Source organism: Balaenoptera acutorostrata, chromosome 11 (assembly GCF_949987535.1).
Source record: "Balaenoptera acutorostrata chromosome 11, mBalAcu1.1, whole genome shotgun sequence".
Lineage (NCBI taxonomy): Eukaryota > Metazoa > Chordata > Mammalia > Artiodactyla > Balaenopteridae > Balaenoptera > Balaenoptera acutorostrata.
Window position 1 is genome coordinate 81,670,321 of NC_080074.1, and position 26,160 is coordinate 81,696,480.

Consider the following 26,160-nt stretch of genomic DNA (forward strand, 5'->3'; position numbering starts at 1 on the left):
AAACAAGTGTTGGAAGCCCTCTCCTACATGAAGAGCAATTTATTCCTAAATTTTAAGATTGGGCCACACGAACAGAGTTAGATTTCTTTTACTTGACATCACCTTTAGGAAGAAACATTTTCAGTGAAAGATCAGCTCCTGAAAGTTAAATTTTTTTCTTTTTAAGGAATTAGCATATAATTGCCAACATGCAGAGGATAACGTTCCCTGACCCCAGTCCCTACCCTCTCTCTAGAAATAACCATGATCTTGAATTTGGCATTTTTCATTTCTAGGACGGTTTGCTTGTTATTACTTCATAAGTATATACCACTGAATATCAGATAGCATTGTTTACATACTTGCAGACTTTATATAAATGGTGTCACTTGCTTTTCTTTTCATTTAACATTGGGTTTTGAGATCCATCAATGTGGATACATGTGGCTATAGTTCATTCATTTTAACTGTTGTGTAGTATTTATCACAATTTATCCATCCTTCTGGATTTTGAATTTAGGTTATTTTTACATTTTTGGCTATTATATAGCATGCTGCAGGAAACCTTTGTGTGCACGTACCTCCTGGGGCATAACCACAGAAGTGTTGCTGGGGCCACAGATGGATACACGTTCACTGTGTTGATCTCACTGTGAACTGTGATTTCACTTGTTCACTGCGAGCCAGAGACATTGCTTTTGAAATGACTGGACTGCAGCAGTGGATGAGAATCCCCTTTGTTCCACATTCTCCCCATCACTTGGTAGTATCAGACTTTAAAATTTTTGCCCAGCTAGTGGTTATGAATTATATCATCTCAGAATATTCATGAAGGAAAATGTGAGAATACATTGGGGTGGATCAGCTGTGAACAACATTTCACAAGATGATAATAATGTAAATCCCGAATATCACTTCAACTGAGTTATGAGAATTCAAATTATATTTATTATGAGAGAAATATATGTGGAAGATGAGAAGAGAAGAGGGTGGTTGTGAACATGCGTGCATATGTGTGTGTGTGTGTGTGTGTGTGTGTATTGGTGACTACGTAAAAGGGACTGAGTCCTCATCTTCTATGGTAGCAAGTCAATAAGACAAGTTCTAAAATTAGAAATAATTTTATAATTTAATCGTATTTTAAAAATATTGTGATGAATACCAGAAACAGAAGTGCTAAAAGACTTGTGGACGGTTGCTTCCATGGAACAGGGCTAGGCAATGGGACAAGGGATTGCTGTTCCTTGTTGCAAGTCTTGTCATTCTGTCTGACTTTGTTTCCCCTCCATTCCGTGCACAATTAGGAGCAATGGGGTCATCCATCAGCGCAGCCCACAGCGGCCCGGGAGCTCCCTGCCCACCGCACCGCCAGCGCACCCTCTCCGGGAGAATGGGAAGCAGCAGCGGTTCCCTCACAAAGGAGCTTGGGGTGGCTGCCACACTCCATTGCCGCCTGAACCCAAGAGCAGCGGATTCCCTGTGTCTCCTCGAGCTGTGTGGTCCTTGATGAGGTACTGGGCTGGGCTCCTTGACCTTGCGTGTTTTCACCATCCAGCATCACCTGTTGCAGGGGGATCGCTGGAGAAGTGAAGCGCCGAGTGGGTTCTTTGTGACACCCGCCCACACTTGTTTCCCTCCTTCTTTCTTTTTCCTTCCCCATCTCCCTTCCTCCTGCCTCCTTCCTTCTCTTCTTCTTTCCCTTCCTCCTTTATATTAGATCAGATGAGAAAGGAGTAGCTGGAAGAAGCAAGTAGAAGCCCTACTGTCTGCTGTTATTTGGAAGAAGCAGGTGAGGCTCTGAAGCCTCCATTAAGAAGTGCAGACGTATTGCTGCTTCCCTGGTGGAAGAGCCCTGGGCATCAGAGAGCAGGCCTCTTGGTTTTCTGGGGGAGGAGAGCTCTACCTTCTGCTGCTCTGTCTCTCCCTGCTCTTGGTGTGTGATAGGAATTTATTACAGCACAAGTATGGGAGGAAGCCCAGGGGACACTGCCTCTCAGAAATGTTTTTGAGGGTACAGGAAAATCTTTTTTTTTTTTTTTTAAACATCTTTATTGGAGGATAATTACTTTACAATGGTATGTCAGTGTCTGCTTTATAACAAAGTGAATCAGCTATACATATACATATGTCCCCATATCTCCTCCCTCTTGCATCTCCCTCCCAATCTCCCTATCCCACCCCTCTAGGTGGTCACAAAGCGCTGAGCTGATCTCCCAGGGTACGGGAAAAACTTTAAAGCACAGGATTTTCTCTCTTTTTTTGAATCTTTTGACCTAGCCATGAAAATTAACATAGATTTATCAGAACTCATTAAATTAGCTTGCCTCTAAAATAGCTCAAGCCATGGGCAAGTCAGAATTTAATAAAGATGGAAATTTGACTCATACTATTAGCAGTTAAACAGCAGATTGCTATTCTTATTCTTCTGTGCAGTCCCAGAAAACTCCCTCTTTTCTGGGTCTTTGTTTCTGATTATTCCTGTGGAAACCTGTCTTTTGGATCGTGCTCCATTTATTCATTCATCAACAAAGATCTACTGAGTGTCTACCATGTGCCTGGCATGTTCCAGGCACCAGGGATGTCCTGGTGAATAAGGAAGACAGGGTCCTTGCCCCTGTGTAGCTTCCCTTCCAGTAGAGGAGGGCACACACTAAATAACCAACAAAGAATGAACAGTGTGGTGGAGAGTGGTGGCTGGGCCTGGCTGGGGCAGGTTCATGTTGGTTGGTCAGGGAAGGCCCACAGAATCCTCACGGAGGAGCTAGCCCTGCTCAGATCTGGGCACAGGGTCCCAGACTTGGGGTAACGAGCAAGTGGGGTTTGAAAGGGGCGAACTCAGGGCGTGGGCAGGCCCAGATGGTGAAGGGTGTGTTGGCCATGGAAGTGAGTTTGGATTTTATTCTGAGTGGAAAGGGGAGACTTTAGAGGGTTCTGTTTGTTATTGTTGTTGTTTGTTTAATGTGGAGGAAAATGGTTATATTAAGAATGTTCACACTGGCTTCTTGTAGTGGATGATTAAGGGGCAAGAGTAAAGCAGGGAGACTTTCATACAGACTGAGGGGAAAAGAAAGGGTCTTGGCCGAGGGTGATAGAGACTGAGGTGGAGGGGATATGGTGGATTTGGGATAAGTTTTGGGTACACATCTAACAGGACTTGCTGATGTTTGGGGTGAAGGGGTGAGGGAAAAGCAAGAAACAAGGATGTTTGCGTTTCTGGCTTCAGTAGTTGGGTGCGTGGTGGTGTCAGTTACTGAGATGGAAAGGCTAGAGGAAAAATAAGTTTGGGAAAGGATAAAATCACAGTAATGCTTGAAATTCCTGAGCAAGAAAGCAGAGAGATAAATAGTCAAAACCTTGAGGATATCTTGACTTTTTCTGTAACAGGGCATGAAGGAAAAGAAGACAGAATATTTGGGGAAATTGTAAATTTTTTTAAGGAAGGCAGAGGAGGAGAAAAAACAAGAATTAATAGCGCATTATAGACTTTCAAGGAAGGACATAAGTCAGGCTGCAGTGTGACTGAGTTTCATCAGGGCAGGGACCGTGTCGGCTTCTGATCACATTTGTATCCCCAGTTCCTTTCATAGTGTCTGGCTAAGAGTAGTTGCTCAAATATTTGTGAAATGAATAAATTAATGAGTAGGTGGTAAGAAAGTATTGGAATTAAGAATAAATAGAATATTTTCAGTAAATTTGGTAATGAAGGAATGGGGCAAAGGATGTTAACTCCAGGGGTGTTAGGTTTTTGTTTTCATTTTTATTTTCAGTTTAATGGGTGTGTGTATGTAGATAGATAACTTGTGGAGAGTAGAGATGGAAGATGCAGGAGCAGAAAGGAATAAGATGAAGTATGAATACCAGGGGTGCACTGGTAAATGCTTAATAACTGGCTCTCCAGAGAAAGTAAATCCTGACTGGTGTTGGCCCATTTCCATGTAAATACTCTTACCATGGCTGATTTGAAGCTACAGATGTGACATTGCTGAACGTGGAGCTGGGACAGGTGTGCCACAGCTCACCATCATGAAGCGTTTCCACTGCTCAATGGACAATAGACGTAGTAACCTCAAGAGCATAGATAACAGTAAAATGAAGGAAACGAACTAGGAAGTGATGAGCCTTGAGTACTTACTACCTTTGTTTTTAGCATGATTTAAGTTTATATCATTTATTTTAAGATATATATTATATATTAATATAAATATATACAATATGTTTACATACATAGGATTTATTATAGTTATATAATTTAATTTTCAATAATGTCTGTATTTAATAACTGGCCTGCAAAATTTCTGAAAATTTAATAGTCATCTCTTGCAAGCCAGTGTGAGTCAGCTCCAGCACTCCAGTGAAGAAGGTCTTTCAGGAGGGGAAGAAAACGTTATATCTGTGATCCATCCGCTATGTACCAGGAGGTGGGCTGGCATTTCCCACATGTTGTCCCATGCAGCCATCACAACTTTCGTTTAGGGTAGATCTTAGAGTTTGCATTATCAGGTGGAAATGGAAGAAGTTAAATGGTCATTTAAAACATTTGCATAGTTAGTAAGTGGTAACGTCAGTATTGGAACTCAGGCTGTTTGACCCCTAATCCTTTGCTTTTGCCTGTTTGTTATGCTCTGAAGTCCAGCTTCCCGGGTGAGGACTTGGCTTTGGGAAGGAGGCAGGACACTTGTTTCATGCTCTGTGGAGCTGGCCCCCCTGTTGAACTCTCGGGGGTAGAAGATTCTTGCAGCCGTCCTTGGGTCAACAAATGAGGCACCTTTTGACTTGCTTTGATATAGGGTGTTGGTGGTAATACATTGAATTAAATGACATGCTTTTTTTTTTTTTTTAAACTCCGAGCACCAGCCTGTTTTAGAAAGAATTATGTCTGGAGAGCAGTACATAGGACAACTGGAACTGGGTCAGGTTCTTAGTAAGTTAACATGTTTGTGGGCAAGAAAGACCATTATCCTTTCTTGGAGAGGAAAGTTGTCATGTATTTTCCTTCTTTGGAAAGGAAAGGTGTCATATATTTGACTATAAATTTGACTAGTATCAAAATTATTTTTAAAAACTGTGTGTGTCCTTTTGTCAGAAGGTGATCAGGTAAAGAAAATAAAAGTTCAAAGAGGCAATGTTATCTTAGTTCTGAAGATCTCTGCAGACAGTGTTTAAATCATGGCTCCTTCACTTACTTGATCCTGGACAAGTTATTTTATCTCTGTGAGCCTCAGTTTTCTCATCTCCAAAAGGCGGAACTAATCATGGCACCTTACTCTCAGATTGCTTGTCAGGACTCAAAGCTATAGCCTGCATAATAAACATGTAAATAGGTGCCTGGTACACAGTGGCCATTCAGTGTGGCAGCCCACAGCATCATTAGTAGTAGCTTAGTATAATGAATATTATTATTCCTGTGTGGGTTTCTAAACACCAGGATGTATCCTGAAACTGGTGAACCTGTAGTGTGCAGGCAAGGGATAAGTTTGTGTGAGATTTTTTTTTTTTTTTTTTTTGCTTGAACTTCGAAACTATTTGCTAGTATGTATTTACATTGCATGCATGGCATTAGGCTGTCAAAAAATTGGACGAAATACTATCAGGTAAAATATTTTCTATAGTTACCAAACACAGGAGAATTCCAAAATCTTACTGCAAGTCATTTATTTAGTTTCCTGTTTTTCTGTGTGACTTAGTGATTGGCTTACGGGTAGCAAGTGCAATGAAGAACCTAGGACTTAGAGTATACACTCTGGAATCAGATGAAATTTCAGTTGATACCACCTTTTACTCAGTTGTTCCATGTGAAATGAGAAATATTTTGTATGTAAACCTTCCTTCTCCCTACCCTCTTCATTATATCCAGTTCATTCACGCATGGACACATTTTCCCTTTCACCTTAGAAAACTCAGTGAATTCTACCTGAACTCTTATCCTCGTAACTCATACCTATATCTGTAACTATATGTAGTCATTTTTCATATATAGACTTGATTGATTTCACATTTAAATGACAGTGATTATGATTGGTGTTGAAGACAGTTCTTGGCTGAATAAATTCTTGCTCTTTTCCTCTTCTGTTGCTCTGCAGCATCTGTCATGAATCATTCATTTGTCAGTATTTACTGAATGCCTCCTGTGTGCCAAGTAATGTTTTAGGTGCTGGGAATACATGGCAGTGAAGTAAACAGAGCTCTGCCCTCATGAAACTTAGCTGGATGATGATCATGATATTTTTACTTAAAATGGGCTCGTTTCCTACCTTTGTGGGTAAGACAGCGGTTATATTTTTCACTTCAGTGTGTCTTAAAAGTTTTTCTTGTATGCCTTGCACAGAGGCATGCAAATCAAGAAACTAAGACAGGTTTAGGATTAGAGAACAGGTTGGCACTAAAGTGAAACTGTTAGATAATTAACTTAAATTCAGAGGACTTAAGGAAGCGTGTAAATATTTTGACCTTCACTGGTGGAATGAGTCACTGATCTTTCAAGTGTCGTTCTAATGCTTTACTTCTGTAGACCTTGCATTGTATTCTTTTTCCCTAAAGTAAGAAATGCTTTGTAGATTAAACTCCTGTGAGTAGGGCAAATGTGTTTCAGATCATTATTAACAGCCTCATGTAAGCTTTGAAAGAAGCTTAGTAAGTTAGTGAAATGAGATTTTCAGGTGACAGGAAAAAATCTGTGTTGAAAGCCTGAATTACTGATGAATAATTGGGTTATCCCCCCACCATTTTACACACCTTTCTGGTTGACTGATCTCAGATGGGCCATTTTCAATCTCATTCAGTTACCGCTTTAAAAAAATGAAATGACCAAGTGAAAGAGGGGTGGAGTAAACTAATAGATCTACACAGAAAATATCTCCAACAGTTAAAAGTGAAGTTTATGGGTTCGTATTAATAAATCCCCTCCCCTACTTTAAAATCTCTTAATGTAAGTGTAAAGCTCAGTGCTGAATCCACGCTAAGAACACAAACAACCCTATGGAAGTAGGTATGGACTAAGATCTTACTTCAAAGAGACTTTGCAAATTCTTTCATTGCTGCTGATCATCTTTCCTCATTTCCATTGCTTTGTTTAAAGATGAGCTGGGCCACATTTTGCTTTGGAATTCTCTCTCTTCTTCAATGGTGTAAATACTTCAGTCTTCAGATGTAGTTCTTAGGTGGCTGCAGCCAGATCACTATGACTTATTTTGGCACATGGTGGTGGTGGACCCAAGAAAGCAGTAACTCTCAGGCTGTTTTGTGTAAAGACAACTGACCAAACCTACTAGCATAATTATTGTTAAAGTTATTTCTTATTAAACAACTTTAAAACTGTTTACACCCATGATTCTATCATTTGGACCCAATATCCAAAAGGTATCCTCTCTTGTTACGTTTGGCCCATACATGCCTGAGCTTTTTCATAGCTTGTCAGTTTCTTTTTAATATACTGAACTGACCATAGCTTTTACTAAGACCGGGTAGTGCCTCCTGGTGTGACTGAACTGCAGACTTGCTTAGTGGCTGGGAAGGCACTGGAGAAGGGAGGTGGGTGATTGCTGCAGGCATTTGTCCTCCTATGGAGAAGGACACATTTTCCTGGGAAGGGTGAACAAATGCTGCTGTTTTGCTATAGGAAGGATGAAAATAGTGGGAAATTTATTTTTAAAAACTTAAATAAAAAAGTAATTTTCCAAAAGAACTGTCAGTGTTTTCAGGCTTCTTAATTTTGAACTGTGTTTATTGGGATAGTATCATTAATCTGCCTTTAACGTTCTTTGGTGGGTTGATTTACCCAAGATGGGCTCTCAAGTTCTTTTAAAGTAGCTTTTCTTAAACATGGAACTTACCAGAGAGGTATTCTCTTCTGTGGATAGAGAATTAAAAGAGAGTTTTTTCTGTCACTATTTCCTAACCATTAGTTGAGAGTGATGTTATTCCGTCTGAACCAGACCCAGAGTATATGGTAAAGCAGGTATGACTTGGATGAGTTTGCCTGAAAGCTTATTGAAATCTGCTTTGCTTCTTGAACTGAACTCAGCACTAAAATGGATCATTTCAGTAAAGTGTTTCTTGGCTTCATTCAGAACTTAGCACTAAAAGCACTAAAAGCCTCTTCCAAATAAATCACATGCTAAGGAGCAAAATTCCTTTTAATTTACGGATAGCATTTGGTAGAGTTCCTAACTGCTGACAGCCCCTGGTTCCTTCTGCTTAATCTTGACTGGGTACCGAATCTTGGCAATATTCTATCCCCTGTGAATTTCAGTCAGTGGATGATAAGTTCTTTCTTTCCTTTCTCAGTGTAGAGCTATCAAGCTTAGGCATCTGCTTTCCAATTGGATTCATGGGGACATATGTTGAAAGAGAAAACTATCAGAATGTAGGCATTTCTGGTTGGCATTCAATTTTGTCACTGCCACAGTAGGCTCTTAGAAGAGGATGTCAGGCCTCATGGTTTTCTGTCAGCTCACCAGTCACCATTGGATACTCAACCTCTGTCCTGTGCAGGTTAGAGCCTGGGTGACTTCAAGGACACCAAACATCTTTCCCTTCTTTTGCAGAACACAGGTAGGGCCCTTAGGGTGTTGTAGGGAGTCTGCTGCCAATTTCTTTGCTCTTTTAGTTAAAGCTGCTGTCATCCAGCTGAATATTTTTTAAATTTATCTTTTTTAATGTAGCCTGCTGAGAGGTTGTGGAGTGATTGCAGTAAAAGCAGTATCAGTTCATCTTAACATTGTAAACACTCAGGGTATACATAAATAATTCTTTCATGGGAACATTATTCTACACTAGGCAATAGATCATGATGGTTTCGGATAATTTGGTGGGATTTCCAGCTTGTTGCTCTGAAAATTGTCTGCCACATGTTTTGAACTGCTACTATGTTTTCTAGATTAAATGTGACAATGTTAAAAATGTAAATGCTTGAAAAAATACAGAAAAGGTGCTCTATGAGCTTATTGTGAGGAACAAATGAGTGAATACATGAAAAGAGCTTAACATGGCTATTAGTTGTGGCTTTTCATAAATGGTAGGGCTAGGACTTACCTTTCCCTACCAGCATGCTTATTTTATGCCAAAGACAGTGTGGAAGAATTACTGTTTAGAAATCTTTTTATAGTGGTCACTTTTCCTTTGTTGTATTTATGAAAGTGGTATAGTCTTGATTTGATTTGTTTATGATATTTACTTATTTTCTCTCTTTTTATGAGCTTACAGTATTTTAGAGGAAAATGACTGTAAAAGAAAAAAACATTCTTGTAACAAAGATGGATTTCATCAACGTTTAGCAGGAAAACAGAATGCCTGTGTTAACACTTCTTTTTTTTTTTATAAATTTTTTTATTTTTGGCTGCATTGGGTCTTTGTTGCTGCGTGTGGGCATTCTCTAGTTGCGGCTAGCGGGGGTTACTCTTCGTTGTGGTGCGCGGGCTTCTCATCGCAGTGGCTTCTCTTGTTGCAGAGCACAGGCTCTAGGCACGCAGACTTCAGTAGTTGTAGCACGTGGGCTCAGTAGTTGTGGCTTGTGGGCTCTAGCGTGCAGGCTCAGTAGTTGTGGCACACGGGCTTAGTTGCTCCGCGGCATGTGGGATCTGCCCGGATCAGGGCTCGAACCCGTGTCCCCTGCAGGATTCTTAGCCACTGCGCCACCAGGGAAGCCCCAACACTTATTCTTACCTGATGGATACCATCCTCATTATAAGTTGTATGTGTAAAGTTATTCTTAGTTGCTGAGACTAACTGGACTTTCTTTAATTAAAAGTTTTTGATGTATTTAGAATTACTATTGAATAAAGCATCACTTTAATAAACAAGCCATTAGGTTGAAAATCAAATAATAAAGACAATTTACTAGTTTTTTAGATTGATGACCTTATAGCCATATTGGAAGATGTGTTTCATGTTGTAGATTTATGGATTATTAATGCTATTCACATTATTCAAACCATGATCTTTACTACTTTATATATAATCTAGAAAATACATACTGATTTTGAAATCACCCTAAGCAGCAGTCTCCATGAGGATCCTGGCATTAAAGATTTGCTTTTGGGCTTCCCTGGTGGTGCAGTGGTTGAGAGTCCGCCTGCCAATGCAGGGGACACGGGTTCGAGCCTGGTCTGGGAAGATCCCACATGCCGCGGAGCAGCTGGGCCCGTGAGCCACAATTACTGAGCCTGCGCGTCTGGAGCCTGTGCTCCGCAGCAGGAGAGGCCGCGATAGTGAGAGGCCCGCGCACCGCGATGAGGAGTGGCCCCCGCTTGCCGCAATTAGAGAAAGCCCTCGCACAGAAACGAAGACTCAACACAGCCATAAATAAATAAAAATAAATAAATAAATAAAATTAAAAAAAAAAAAAAAAAAAAGATTTGCTTTTAACGATTTAACCTCCAAAAGTATTGGTAAAGGGAACATAGTATGGGTTTTTAGGGGATGAAGGCAATTAATTATATCATAATTCAGAAAAAAAAAAACAACCACATGCAAACAACCAGCCAGAGTTGGACGGAGGGAAGGAATAATGTTAGCGTCTTATGTTAAGAGCTAAACATGCCCTCAGTTCCTAATGAATAACCAACCAATGCGTTTCAGTTTTCAAGTGGTAGAGCTTCTATTTCCTGACAGTTAAGTCTTTATCATAGATTTCTTTTTGTACTTTACCTTTGGTTCCCTTAAGTAATTTTTCTTTGTGAGAGGAATATCACTTTGTGAAAGGAATTATGATCCATACTGCATTTATGATGAAAATAATTTGATTTAAAAAGTTGTTTATTTAATTATAAAACTGCACTTTTAGTTTTCATGTGGAGTCAGGGAGAGACTGTACGTGTATCCTCAGTATAGGTTGTTTCTCTCTTCTTTAAATTTTTTTTTTTTAAATGAAAGCTTATTAATTAATTAATTAATTAATTTATTTATTTATTTATTTTTGGCTGTGTTGGGTCTTCGTTTCTGTGCGAGGGCTTTCTCTAGTTGCCGCGAGCGGGGGCCACTCTTCATCGCGGTGCACGGGCCTCTCACTGTCGCGGCCTCTCTTGTTGCGGAGCACAGGCTCCAGACGCGCAGGCTCAGTAGTTGTGGCTCACAGGCCTAGTTGCTCTGCGGCATGTGGGATCTTCCCAGACCAGGGCTCAAACCCGTGTCCCCTGCATTGGCAGGCAGACTCTCAACCACTGCGCCACCACGGAAGCCCTAAATTTTTTAATTAAAAAATTTTTTAATTGAAGTATAGTTGATTTACAATGTTGTGTTAGTTTCAGGTGTACAGAAAAGTGATTCAGTTATGCATACGTATATATCTATTTTTTCAGATTCTTTTCCCTTGTAGGCTATTACAAAATATTAAGTATAGTTCCCTGTTCTATACAGTAGGTCCTTTTTGGTTATCTATTTTATATATAGTAGTGTGTATCTGTTAATCCCAAACTCCTAATTCATCCCTCCCCACCCCTTTCCCCTTTGGTAACCATAAGTTTTTTTTTTTTTTTTTCTATGTCTGTGGGTCTGTTTTGTATATAAAGTTCATTTGTCTCATTTTCTTTTTTAGATTACACATGTAAGTGATATCATGATATTTGTCTTTCTCTGTCTGGCTTACTTCACTTAGTATAACTTCTACATCCATCCATATTGCTACAAATGGCAATATTTCTTTCTTTTTTATGGCTGTGTAATATTCAGTTGTATAAGTCTATTACATCTTCTTTAACCATTCATCTGTCAATGGATGAATTGCTTCCATGTCTTGGCTATTGTAAATAGTGCTGCAATGAACACTGGGGTGCATGTATCTTTTCGAATTATGGTTTTCTCCAGATACATGCCCAGGAGTGGGGTTGCAGGATCATATAGTAGCTCTATTTTCAGTTTTTAAGGAACCTCCATACTGTTCTCCATAGTGACTGTACCAATTTACATTCCCACCAACACTGTAGGAGTGTTCCTTGTTTCTCTCTTCCTTATGGCACATAATTTATAGCCACAATAGATAGGTAAACCATTAAGATAAGTCAAGATTGGGTACCAATCTCCAGATATTTTTAAGCAGAAAATACATGTGTGATAATATCAATAGTTGACGACTGAGTATATGTCTTGAACAATAAAACTTGTATCATTGTCCTCTTTGCTGTTTTTGAAAAGTCTGAACATTGTAGAATTGCTGAATTCTTTGAAAGAGAAGAGCTGTTTCCCAGGTTGGGCTGGACGTAAAGAAACGCACGGTAGTGTAAGGAGCCATGGCCTGGTTGGGGGGAAATTGAGTTCTACTCTGATTCTGATTTGCTCTGCTCCTTGGGCCAGTTATTTTACTTCCCTGGATGTTTGTTTTTCTTATCTGTGAAACGACGCAAGTGAGACAGGTGGTCTCAGGTCATTTGGCACTCTCTCTGACTATTTGCCCAAACTCTTATGAAACGATGCTGTCACTTCCTTTTCTCTTTTAGTCACTGCATTCCATCGGTGTGCATGTAGTTGGAAGTTGTGTGAGAGTCGGAGGCTGACCCTGAAGTGAGATATGATAATGGGCCACCCTCGTGAGTGACTAAGCAGACTGTGGAGGAGATTTCGCTAGTGTGCATTTGGCTATTTTTCTTTTCCTTTTCCATCTTGAATTCTTGACTACTTAAGTCTTTGGAACTTAAGTCAAATGTATTGATGAGAAATATCAATAGTAAAAAAGGTTAAAGTTTACACATATTTTGCCCTCAACCATCATAGAAGTCATCAAAGCTGTGCATTTGCAAACTGATACCTGTTGACTCTTCAGAGACAGTTTGTTGATTCATTTGATTAATAAGCATTTATTAAACACTATATACAGATGTCATAGGGATCATTTGCTTACAAAGAACAACATTTTTAAAGAACTTGTTTAAGAAAATTGAAGTTTTCATTAGAAAGGTACACTGGACTCTAATGGCACCCCAGTCTGGGTATTGAACCTGATTTCTGGACACAGGAACTGGCAAACTCAAAACATTTCTTTTTTACCTTTTGGAGGGTTCATGGTCTCTCTTTTGCTTTTTAAAATCCATGTTGTTGTCCTTTCCTCCTCTTCTTAAAGACTGACTTTTCTCAATTTGGTGAGTTGCAGGGCTGCCTCAGTCCTGGCTTCATGTAGCCTCTCAGTTCAATTCTCTGTTAAAGATGGACTGGAATTAATGTGTTCTGACTTCAGATTCTCAAAAACAGAGACTCTGATTGGGCCAGCATGGATAAGTTTACACCCCAGTGGGGAAGTCATACAAAGAACAAGATAATCTTACTGAGGGTGGCAAGTATGATGATCGATGTGTGTACCCTGAATTATGGGATTCACAGGATAGGATACCTTAGCCAGCCTGGGAGGTTTGGCATAAACTGAGTCTTAACAGATGAGAAGATGAACTAAAGGGAGGGAGGGCTGTCTTCCAGGCATAAAGCACAGCAGGAGGGAGGGCACAGAGGCCTGTACCTGCAAAGTGTGCGTGTGTGTGTGTGTGTGTGTGTGTGTGTGTGTGTGTGTGTGGGTGTGTGTGGGTGTGTGTAACTACAGGCAGCACAGGACATGAGTAGTGGAGACGAGGCTAGGAAGGTAGGCAGGAGCCCCGTCATGGAGGAACTTGACAGAGATGCCAAGGGCCTGACTCCTGTAAGGAGGGCAACAAGTGCGAAGCAGGCCCATTTCTTTTTTTAGATTTATAGGTAAGAAAACTCTGATGATAAAGCCAGATGGCAATCTTATTAAAGAGTGAAGATTTAAAAATTCAAACCACTTGATATTAATTATTACACTTTTGAGAATAAAAAAGCAGTAGTTGTGAGTTTTTACCGTAAATGAATCCTGCATATTTGTGAAAGCTCAGTATCTTCTCTTTGTCTTTTAAGATTGTATCATATAAAATTTTCTTTACACATTTTTGTAATTTTGGTAGAACTCTCATATTTAAGAAAGATGGATAGGCAACTTAAGAGTACATTTGCCCATGATAGGGTGAAGCTATGCTATTTACCCACACCTTAGTTGATTTAAGCCTTTTCCATTTATGATTTTCCTCCAAAGAACAGAAATTAATAGAAACTCCACGGAGGTACTAATCCCTTTCTCTTATACATTCAGTATGGTAAGTTTATAATTTTGACTTCCAGTTTCTGATTAAAATCATCTCTTCTTCTTATGTGTATTATGCCCAGGCAGTTATATTTTGTATTGGTGCAGATAATTGCTTTTCTACTTGGCAAAGAAGGTGAGCAGATGCAAGATAAGTATCTTTTTCTGGCATGATCGATTGGAAGCTCTGCCACCTAATGTTGACTGCGTTTTCAGAAGTGATGTAGGAGGCACAGCTCAGCCTCAGACTGCAGCTGTTAGCTGTCAAGAATTCACTTTGGCAGAGGTAAATTCTGACCAAGTCTGGATGTCAGACTCTTAGTCTCAGAGCTTGAATGTAAGAAACAGAGTTTAGTTTTCACATAAGGAAAATAGTGTGCTAACTCGAAGGCCTCTGTGGATGCAGTTTTCTCCAAACGTGATTCTAGAGTTTCCTTCCTTGTTTCACCTTTAATAATGATGGAACAATGGCGTGCTCAGGGTGCGTATGTCCTAGAGTTACAAATAGTAGATTTACATCCGCGATTTCTATTTTAGTAGCAGTATGAACTTGGATTAAGTGATTGCCACATGTATAAAATAGGGATAGTTAGTAACAATTATTATAAATGGCAGGAAGTATGAAAAGAGTTTAGCACCGGGCCAGGCACAACACAAGCACCCAATTGCACTTATAGATGGTACGCTAATGTGAAGATGTCCAGTCTTTCTACAGTTGGGCCTGGGGGAGATAAGCTATCTGTCTCAATGTCTTGAGAGTTTGGCTTAATTATTCATTACCTCTTTCCCACTGGGAGGAACAGGGAGCCAATATGGAATGCCTCTTACAAGCCAGGAGATAAACCTGGATCAACCTGATAAACCTGAACTGTCACTGTGTCCTTGGGAATTATGTCTTCTCACCACATTTCATATGTGAAAGGCAAGGCTCAAGGGAGCTTGCATAATTTGCACAGCATTGTACAACTATTAAGTAGAAGATGTAGAATTGAATCCACACGCATCTGATTCTACTGTGTAGGCTGCCCCAGGCTGGAGAGGTCAAGCCCTTTACAATGTTTCCTGCAAGGATTTATGAGAAACTTCTAAAAAGGACTCTTCTGGGGAAAGCAGAAGTGTCCTGGGAGCATTAATCTGCTTCTCTTTTCTCTGTATCTCCTGGAGCCAGAGTGGCTTTATCCAATTTTGCATGTTCCATGTTATCAGCACCCTGGAAATTAGGGAGTTTTTCTGTTTAGAGCACCTAGCTCAGCACTCTTTATGTGGACATTCTTCACCTTAACATGAAATGCTGGGTGGGATGTGTCACATTTCATCTGTAAGCAGACATTAAATACCATCAAAAGCTCTCTAAAGTGACAGTGAGCTAGTGGTTCAGTGATAGATGCAATCCTGGGCCCTTGATTATTGTATCTGCAGAGTTTTCTGTTGGATAGTTGTGCTGCTCTGCAGTGAAACTTCTTTATGTATGAGATTATGAAAGAAGGACTGTGTGTGTGTGTGTGTGTGTGTGTGAGGTAGTATTGCATTATGGACTTCTTTTTTTAAATAAATTTATTTATTTTTGGCTGCGTCGGGTCTTTGTTGCTGCGCACAGTCTTTCTCTAGTTGCAGCGAGTGGGGTCTGCTCTTTGTTGTGGTGCGCGGGCTTCTCATTGCAGTGGCTTCTCTTGTTGCAGAACATGGGCTCTAGGCATGTGGGCTCAGTAGTTGTGGCACGCGGGCTCAGTAGTTGTGGCTCACAGGCTCTGGAGCGCAGGCTCAGTGGTTGTGACACACGGGCTTAGTTGCTCTGTGGCATGTGGGATCTTCCTGGACCAGGGCTCAAACCCGTGTCCCCTGCACTGGCAGGCAGATTCTTAACCACTGCACCACCAGGGAAGTCCCCATTATGGACTTTTGATTGGGACTTTTCAAAGTTAATGAGTAGCTGTGAAAGCATGGTGGTACACTAGTAAGTCATTATATGTATTTTTTTAATTTTCAACTTTATTTTTAGAGCAGTTTTAAGTTCACAGCAAAGTTAAGAGTAAGATACAGAGATTTCTCATTTACCCCCTGCCTCCATACATATATAGTCTCCCCCATTATCAGTATCACTCACCAGAATGGTTCCTTTGTTGCCAAGGATGAGCCTACATTGACACATTGTATCACTCACAGTCATAGTTTATGTCAGGTTCATTCTTGGTGTTGTAAATTCTGTGAGTTTGAATAAATGTATAATGACACGTATCCATCATTATAATATCATACACAGTATTTTCAGTGCCCTAAAAATCCTCTGTGCTCCACCTATTAATTCTTCTCCCCTCCTCAGCCCCTGGCAATCATTCATCTTTTTATTGTCTCCATAGTTTTACCTTTTCTAGAATGTCATATAGTTGGAATCATATAGTATGTAGCCTTTTCAGATTAGCTTCTTTCACTTAGTAATATGCATTTAAGTTTGCTCCATTTTTTTCATGGTTTGATAGCTCATTTCTTTTTAGTGCTGAATGCTATTCTGTTGTCCGGATATACCACAGTTTATTTATCCATTCACCTACTTGGTTGCTTTCAAGTTTTGGCAGTGATGAATAAAGCTGCTGTAATATGTGTGTGCAGGCTTTTATGTGGACATAAGTTTTTAACTCCTTTGGATGAATACCAAGAAGTGCAATTGGTGGATCATATGGTAAGATCATGTTTAGTTTTGTAAGAAATCACCAAACTGTTTTCCAAAGTGGCTGTACCATTTTGCATTACCACTAGCAATGAATGAGAATTCCTGTTGCTCCACAACCTCCATCAGCATTTGGTGTTGTCAGTGTTTTGAATTTTGGCCATTGTAATAGGTGGTATCTCACAGTTGTTTTTATTTTCATATTCCTCATAACATATGTTGTGGAGCATCTTTTCATAAGCTTATTTGACATTTGTGTATACTTTTTTGGTGAGGTCTCTGTTAAGGTCTTTGACCAATTTTTAAATTGGGTCATTTTCTAATTGTTGAGTTTTAAGAGTTCTTTGCATATTTTGGGTAACAATCTTCTATCAATCAGGTACATCTTTTGCAGATATTTTTCTTCCAGTCTGTGGCTTGTTTTCTCATTTTCTTGACATTATTTTTCACAGGGCAGAAGTTTTTAATTTTAATGAAGTCCAGTTTATCTATTATTTCTTACATGAATTGTGCCTTTGTTATTTTATCTAAAAAGTCATCACTGTAACCAATCGCCATAATCTAGGTTTTCTCCTATGTTGTCTCCTGGAGTTTTATAGTTTTGTGTTTTACACTTAAGTCTGTGATCCCTTTGAGTTAGTTTCTGTTAAGGGTGTAATATCTATGTTTAGATTCATTTTTTTTTGCATGCAGATACCTAGTTGTTCCAATACCATTTTTTGCAAAGATTATATTTGCTCCATTGTATTGCCTTGGCTCTTTTGTGAAAGATCAGTTGACTATATTTATGTGGGTCTATTTCTGAGCTCTTTATTCCGTTCCATTGATCTACCTGTCTAATTTTTTTTAATTAGTACCACACTGTCTTGACTATTGTAGCTTCCTAGTAAGTCTTGAAGTTGGGTAGTGTCAGTCCTCCAGCTTTATTCTTCTCCTTTAGTATTGAGTTGGCTATTCTGGGTCTTTTGCCTCTCCATATAAACTTTAGAATCAGTTTGTCAGTCTCCCCAATATAACTTGTTGGGATTTAGATTGGATTGCATTGAATCTGTAGATAAATTTGGGAACAAATGAAATTTTGCCAATATTGAGACTTCCTGTCCATTAACATGGGCTGTCTCTCCATTTATTTGGTTCTTTAAATTCATTCATCAGAGCTTTGTAGTTTTCCTCATATAACTCTTGTACATATTTCATTAGATTTATACCAAAGTATTTAATTTTTTTGGATGCTAATGCAAATGGTACTGTGTTTCTAATTTAAAATTCCACTTGTTCATTACTGGTATATAGGAAAGCATTTGACTTTTGTATATTACTCTTGTATCCTGCAACCTTGCTATAATTGCTATTAGTTTTAGGAGTTTTTTTGCCAATTCTTTTATTTTTCTATGTAAACCATCATGTCATTTTTTTAGGTCACTAGTTTTTTATTTTTATTTTTTAGGAAAGGCCATTTAAGTAAGGTTGCTTTTCTTTTTTCCCTGTTTTTGGTCTGAGAAACTTAAAATATTCAGGTGACTATGAAAAAATAATATAACAAACATTCATACTATGTATGGTCATATTTATTTCCAGTCCTTTTTTGGCTTTCCCTAAGGCATGAAGCTGTATTTGTAGAGTTGAAGTCTGCCTTAACATTGCCTTTGGTCTCATTCCCTTCACTGTCTCCTCAGGGGCAATGACTGTCCTGTGTTCTGTGTGTACAGGATATTTTTTATTACCGTACCTATTCCACCTAAATTATGCTTCAGCCTCTGGTTAATCTGGTCATACAGTCAATTTCCACATAGAAAATGAATTAGGAGATCTATATACCCATAAGAAGCTCCAGGTTTCACCTTGTCTTGATCTCATTAACTTGTAGTCTGTAATAAGCCTGAAGAATATCTAGAATGTCTGGATAACCCAGGGGCTGACTCTTAGCAATATTCATCTCACCTTTTGAGGTTTTGCACCTGAGTTACAGGTGCAGTCAACTTTCTGTCATGCCCATCAACTTTTATACTAGAGTATTTTATGAAATGTCATCACTTTAATGAGTGTAATTTCACAAGTATTTATTGAACACCTGCTAACCAATGAGGTAACAGTTCTCTTATTGGATATAATACGGAATTCCAATAATTAATCCTCCAGAGTGTACTAAGTGTAATTAGTAATGATAGCTAACATTTACTATATTCAAGCACTTTTTTAAGAGCTTTACATATATTAACTCACCTAATCCACATAACAACTCTATGTGCCATTTGATGCCATTATTATCCATATTTTACTAATATGATAATGGATACAAGGAGGATAAGTAACTTACCCCACATAATAAGTGAAAAACCTGGAAATCATACTTCTGAAGCCTGGCTGCTGAGTCTTTGCTCTTAAAATCAATTCACTATATTTTTCCTCTGCAAAGAGAAAGCTGGTTTTGGTGAGAAATCTCCTAACTTCAAAAAGTGATCAGGTTGTCAGTCTAAGGATGGTACCTCCTTGCAGAATGCTGAGGTATATGCCTTCATGCCATCATGAGGATCCAGCCTTCTGAGTGGGTGTTGGTATTTCCTCTGTCAAGGCCTTTACCCCTGCTCACCTAACCCAGACTCAGCTTAGTTCTGGGTTTTAATGAGAACACGGTGGGTATCTGATTGGCTGTTTATCAATTAGATATTTTTAACTAGCATGGAATAGGCTAATTCTTATGACGGAAGCGAAATATTCTTGAGAAGCAGAGCTCACACAAACAGATCTACCAAATTATGATCTGACTGTTTACTTAGAGTTGGAGTTGCTCCAGAGGTCCCAGGTAATCCCCTTAATCACAGTACAGATTAAAGTGCAAATAGATGTCTTGAGGCAGAGGGATTCATGCCTCCTAGAAATATCTGCCATAATGGCTTCCGTTGTAAAAAGCAAAAGAAGAAAATAAAAACTCCAAGTAACCAATTATTGAAATTAAACTTGTTACTTTTTTATAAAAATGAGCTTTGTGAAAAATTGCTAGTGGCAGTCCAACATGGAAGGCATGGGAAATGTTGTATACTTGTGAAGTCTTTTGCTCAGATTTCTCTATCATGTGATTCATAATACATATATTTTTCTCCATTTGGTTTGTAGAGTTGTCAAGATAACTTACAGCCTTCTGGCTTCTTGACTCAGGCACCCATCTGCTTACTAGGGCAGCTCAAAGGAAGGGCGTGCCCAATATGAGGAAATGCAGGGGGAAGGCCTGACACTGTGGGAAGGGGTCAGAGGTTCAACCATATGAAAAAAATCAGAGCTTGCCAGTTGTTCTTCAAGTTAGAAAAGGCATGTGACCTTATTAGAGACAGGCAAACTCAACAGGGTGTTCAGGAGAAACAAATCATCCCTGTGGATGTCACACTTGTTCTTTCCTAAAGTTTAAGAGACAGGTGAAAATATAAAAAGACAAAGGCAGTTTTGGATTAGGAAAAGAATGAATCACAGTTTAAATAGATGTCTTTTGTCTGCTCAGTGAGAAAGCAGACATACCAACATATATTTTAAGGCACGTTAAGTTCCTGGGTTAAGTGAAAGAGAACAGGGGATCTTTGCATTATGAAAAGGTACAAAGACTCCAGCAGTAATATCAGAAGCAAGTTATTTTCCCCAGTGAAGTGTTGGATATATGTTTTCAAAGGAAAATAAGTAAACAGCTTCATGTGCATTCATGTTCTGTGGAAACTGCAATGATAAAGATGGCCTTGGGTTGTCAAAACAATGGGAAGCTTCTCAAGAGAAACAGAGTGAGCAGAGCAGTACTGAAGCAGGTGCAGAAAAGAACATGATGTGTTGAGTAGAGAAGAATTATTGATGGCACAGAAACTGAGGGAGAGACTGATAAGGAGTGAATAGAGAAGTAGCTCATAAGAAATTCAAGCTCACACTGAGGCATAAAGCCAACCTGATTGCAAGTTTTGTCAGGTTGCAGCTCGGAGAGGAGAAGGCAGAATGTGTTCAGAAGATGGAAATTTTTATCAAAACATGTTAATTCTGGAAGAAAAAGAGACATGAGTGTGGTAACAACTGGGACCTTAGCTTAACTCTTAAGACCTGTCTATACCATCAGAATGACTATTAGTCTTTTGTATTAGGGATAAAAAAATGTGATAATAAGTAAACAACTTCCTAGAGGATATTAAGGGTTTCCCTTTGATTATGGCTTTTATGTCAACCAAAGACATTCTCACAGTGATTGATTGAGGTCAGGGCAGTCCTGAGCCTGGTGAGGTTGACACTGGTCAGTGTAATTACCCTCTTAGGGTTCTGAGAAAGTGGGAAGGAGAGAGTGAGGCAGTGCCAGAGTCAGACTGCTCAGTTCTGATGCAGCTCTGCCACCCATGATGTATGTGACGTGGCAAATTCATCTCTTTAAGCCTCAGTTTTATCCGTAAAATGTGAATAATTACAAGCATGTACCTCATAGAGTTATTTTTGGTGTTGACTAGATAACAATCAGTGCCTAGCATTCTGTGTTGAATGATGTGCTAGTTGCTTTTGCTGTACTTATCTCATTTAAGCCTCATAAAAACATATCCGGGGTGGTTTTATTATTTCCATGTTTTACACGTGAGAAAATTGAGCTCAGAAGAAATAGCTTGTCAGGAGGAACACATGTAGTCAGCATTTGAATCCAGGTCTTTCTTGTCCCATGGCCGTGTTCACTACAGTGTGAAGCTTAGCAGGTACTGGAGCATATTGGGAGCCTACAGCTGTAGGTAGGTGGTACGGAGGTAAGAGCTTGATTCTGGAGGCCCTTGGGTATAATGGAGTGATGTGGCTGGGTAAGAAGTCGGTTCAAATCTCTGTTGTTGGATTGACTTTACATTGCATTAAGAGAGCTGCATACAGGGCCCACGGGAAGAGTGGCCTCCTCCTTCTGGTCGGGACAATGTGCCTTATTGCCAGATGAGAGATGGATCACATCACTCTATGCCAGTAGTGACACAACAAGATCCAGTCCCCTCAGCATGGCTAATAATAGGAACAGACTTAAAAAAAATTTTTTTAATCTCTTGATATATGCTAAGCACTGTGAGAAAAGTGTTATAATTTATTGCTTATAGAATCTCTTTGAGACAGGTGCTGTTATTATCAACATTTTATGGGTGTGGAAACCCAGGGTGGTAGGTAGCAGAACCAGGTTTAGAAGAGGATCTGTTTGGCCTCAGAGGCAGTCCCTGAATTGTCATAGTACCTTTCTCTTGGCATTTATAGACTGATTGGCTTCAAGCCCATCTGTTTATCTTCATCTCCCAATTCTTTCCTATTGGAAAGGTTTATTCCAGCCAAATGGCTCTCCTCCTTTCCACTGAAATACACCTTGTGTTTCTGGTTGCCGTCATTTTCCTCTCTGGTCATTCACCTCTGTGCCTTCTCCTTTTCCACTCGCCCAATCATTTCTTCCTGCCTTTGAGTACCCTTTCCTGAGCAATACAGCCCCATCTGGTTGTCTCTTATCCTAAGGCCCATTGCACTTGGTATTGCTTTACTGATTTTGCAATTATCACTTGCTACCATGTATTTGCAACCTTTGTTATATGTGCCCTTTTCAAAAAGATTTCAAAGCTTTTATAGTGTGAATCTTTTTTTTTAAATCCCAGCAGTGTTTAATACCATGCCCTCTGCATAGATAATATTGAGTAAATATTCTTCAATTGACTAATTCAAAGAAAAGAATATTCTGATCAAATGAAATAATCACAATACATATCCTAGTTTATGGGAATTAGAATAAAGTTATTTGAATGTTGTAGTACAGAAAAAGGAATGAGCAAAAGAAAATAATAGCCAAGATGGGACTTCCCTGGCAGTCCAGTGGTTAAAAAGACTCCCTGCTTCCACTGCAGGGGGCACGGGTTCGATTCCTGGTCAGGGAACTAAGATCCTGCATGCCATGCGGTGTGGCCAAAAAAAAAAAAAAAAAAAAAGAAAATAATAGCCAAGAAAAACTGTATAGGAATAGAAAGAATATACTGGAACCACATGGGAATCGATATTCTGGTTTAGAAGAAGAATTAAATTAACTGTGTGCCCAGAATCTTTAAATGTATAACAAAAAGTGGTAACTAAAGTGCCTGGAAAAATCTGTGTACATTTGTATAGTCATATAGCTATACAATTCATTTCCCATTTTTGTATTTTAATGGATTCCAAGCATGAACATTTTTTATATATTAATATTATTTGGTTATCATCTTTCAAGTAAATGAGAGGGGAAAATAAAATTAGTATTAAATTCAGAGACTTTACAACATTTTCTTACAGTATTTTCTTGAAAAGGGGCCATTTCTAAAGAGTTTTTTCTGTTCTTTTTCTTATTTTTTCTTTTTTTTCCAAGGACATAAACTTTACTCTCCATTGCTTTGCTATTATGTTGCTAAAAAGAATCCATTTTGCTATACTTGTAGACTATTATTCACACCATTTCTTTGTTGAATTAAATTCTCTTTTAGTAAGAGCTAGAGTTCTCTGACAGAAAACTGCAGAGAATAGATTTTCATTAATTTGAATTTACTACTCACAAGTTACTCCTTCCTCCAAATTTTCATTCATGACCTTCCTCAAGAATATGTAGAATCCACTCCTATTTCATTTAGTGTTAGTAGAGATGGTCCTTGCAGGAGGACCTACTGTACTTACTGCATAAATCCCTTGCATAAAGCAGGGCATAAAAAACTCGTGCTTAATGCTAACAAATTCTAACAAAATACCAACAGAGTGAGAGCCTTCCCCCCTTTTTGAACAAATATGAAGTGGAATTCCTCATTATGCTTCTTCCCCTTTTTATATCCTAAGTGAATCAGTACTAACTTGACCTTTAAGATTTTAGACCCTAAGAAGCATTATTACAGGTTTACCGGCCTTGATTCAAACTTGGGAACAGCTAAAGGAGGAGCAGGTGAAAACCTTTGCTGTCATCAGGAAATAATTACGTCGTCTTAGTACTAATCCCCACCAATCTCTACTGCAGGTGGCAATGCTGTCAGCCTCTGGCGATCCTTCTCAGAGACGGTTGTAAGCGTAGAGTCTCTGCTTGCTTGCAGCAAATCTGACGGTTTGGGGGAGGGAAGAGTGGGAGAAAAGAATCAATAGCATCTCCTGGTCTCTAAAGAGTGGGTATTATTTTAATGAAACTTTCAAGCAGATGTGGAAAGATGATTTTGCAAAGCCTCGAGCTCAGAATTTTAATTGACACATATTACTCATAAGGCATTTGGCTTAATCCACCTGCCTCCTAAGAAACGTGGCTGTTTTCCACCAAGTACATTTTTTTAGAAAGCACCAGCCAGGATCTTTGTGCAGGGGATTCTTCTTTGGCAGATGATGGAATTATGCTGCTTGCAAGTGGTTTGATCTGAGGGAAAAGCTACAAAACTCACTTTCCAGTGTTTATTTTTTAAATCTCACTTTCTTAGGTAAAATATTTTCGCAGACTTTGATTTTGCTAAATGGAAATAAGCAGATTTGGATTCAAATCCGTATAGCCCTTGTTTTAGCTGTGGCCTCCTTGAGGCTCTGATTCCCTTGTGTGGCTTACCCACCGCCCTCCCTTACTCCTCGCTGGCATGTCTGCTGTGTGTAACCAGCAGGCTCTTGGTGTGCCCTGTGGCAAAGAGCTTCTGATACAGGATTAAGGCAAAGTTTTAATGAAAAGAGGAAATTATATATATCCATTTAAAAGGGTGTCTTCTCTGTGTCAGACACAGCATGAGGTCCAGAATATAAATTCCACCAGTGCACGGACTGTCATTTTAATTTTACTTCTGTATCTTCAACCACTGGCATGGGGTCTGGCGGGGCTGACATGCAGGACTATTTACTGGATGAGTGGATGGAGACATGGTGTGTTGGTCAGAGTCACATCAGCAAAGAGATGGTGCATTCAAGTTAGGATAATAGGGGGGAGGATTATTTGCAAAGGGACTGTTTACACAGGCGAAGGCAGTAACAGCAGAGGAGCAATTATCACGCAGAACCTGGGAAGAGAGAGTCCTTCAGGAAAGGTCACCTTGAGACAGGCACCAGCCCACCTGAGGTGACCCAGCAGGGAGGGAGTCTGGGCAATAGATAGACTTTCCTCTTAGTCCAGGGCTCCCCACTGTGAACTAGAGAGTAGGGCAGCTCACTGATGGAGACCATATCCAGCCTTCTGGTAAAGGTGGCTGGAGGACAAATGGGAGAGATCTGGAATACACAGATGAAATGCCCTGCCCCTAAGGAGCTGCCACTAATCCATCAGGCGGACAGAGGAGTAAGTAGACATTTTAAGGTAGTTAGAATAATTTAAAATTATTGAGTGCCCTCACAAGAACCCTATGAGATGGGTATTGTGATGATTTTTACAGATGATGGAAACTGAGAGAGAGAGTTTAAGGAATTTACCTAGGGTCACACAGCTAGTAAGTGAAGGAGTTGAGATTGAACCCAAGAAGTTTGTCCGTAGAGTCTGTGCTTTGCTGGATTCGAAGAGTTAAACAGTGTGGTGCTTTTCAAACCTTAACGTGCATGGGATTCTTTGGGGGATCTTGTTTAAAAATAGTTCTGGGTTCAGAAGGCCTGCGATGGGCCTGAGAACCTGCATTTCTACCAAGTGCTGTTGATCTGCTTCGTGCAGTGAGAGATCGAGGACCTGCAGTTAGAAAAGTGGAGTCCACGTCCTAAGGGTAAGACTCTCACTCAGTTGTCTCTGTGCTGCTCCTTTTCCTGATGTGTCACATGAGCAGGTCGGGTGATTTTAAGGCCCAGCCAAGCTTGCAAACCCCTGCATCCCCTGATTTCAGACTGGAGGTTCCTTCCAGCTGTCATGGTGCGGCTCTCCTGGTCCTGATGGCTTAGGAGGCCCTAGAGGGAAGCTGGTGTGGGCAGCCTCCTCCCCATGGGCTGAGTTCAGGTGACAGTGCTTGAGCTTCTGGCCTGAGAGAGGCTGCTCCGCTATCAGCTGTTTCCTTCCAGAGCTGAGTGGTCTCCCAGCATCTGTCGCTTCTCCCTGTTGCCTCATGGATTCTCATTCTCTGTCACAGCTGATTAGGGGGCTGGATCTAAAAATGAGGCCTGGTTCTCAAGGTACCACATTATGTCATTTTTGTTGCTCCTGTCATTGGAGCCCCAAATTGTAATATTCTTGCAAAGCAACCTCTAGCATCTTAATAAAGCTCCTTATTCTTCTAAAAGTGTTTCTACTATTGGACACACCTAGAAGATGCTTAGCATTGTGTGGTTTAAATTTTAAGCAGAGTCAGTGCTCTGCTTAAAACTCGTAATTTTCCAATTCTTTTTCCTTTTGCAGTAACTGGAGAATGCCACTGCTGGCACAAGCACCTGCGAATGGAGAGGGATAAAACCCTCTCACTACAAAACATTCACAGCAGTGTTTTGGTTCCCTATGTTCCCAAGCTTTCTACCTGTGATTTGGGGCTCCCAT

At 39.8% G+C, this 26,160-nt stretch overlaps 1 protein-coding gene across 4 annotated transcripts in view; it reads left to right on the top strand.

Moving 5' to 3' along the window:
• TMTC1 (transmembrane O-mannosyltransferase targeting cadherins 1) overlaps positions 1-26,160 on the top strand; it is a 261,487-nt gene that overhangs the window by 34,518 nt on the left and 200,809 nt on the right. For all 4 annotated transcript variants that reach the window (XM_007175694.2, XM_057556024.1, XM_057556025.1 and 1 more), the window contains exon 5: positions 1,284-1,490. In XM_007175694.2, coding sequence (XP_007175756.2) covers positions 1,284-1,490 — 207 coding nt within the window. The remainder of the gene's footprint in view (positions 1-1,283; positions 1,491-26,160) is intronic.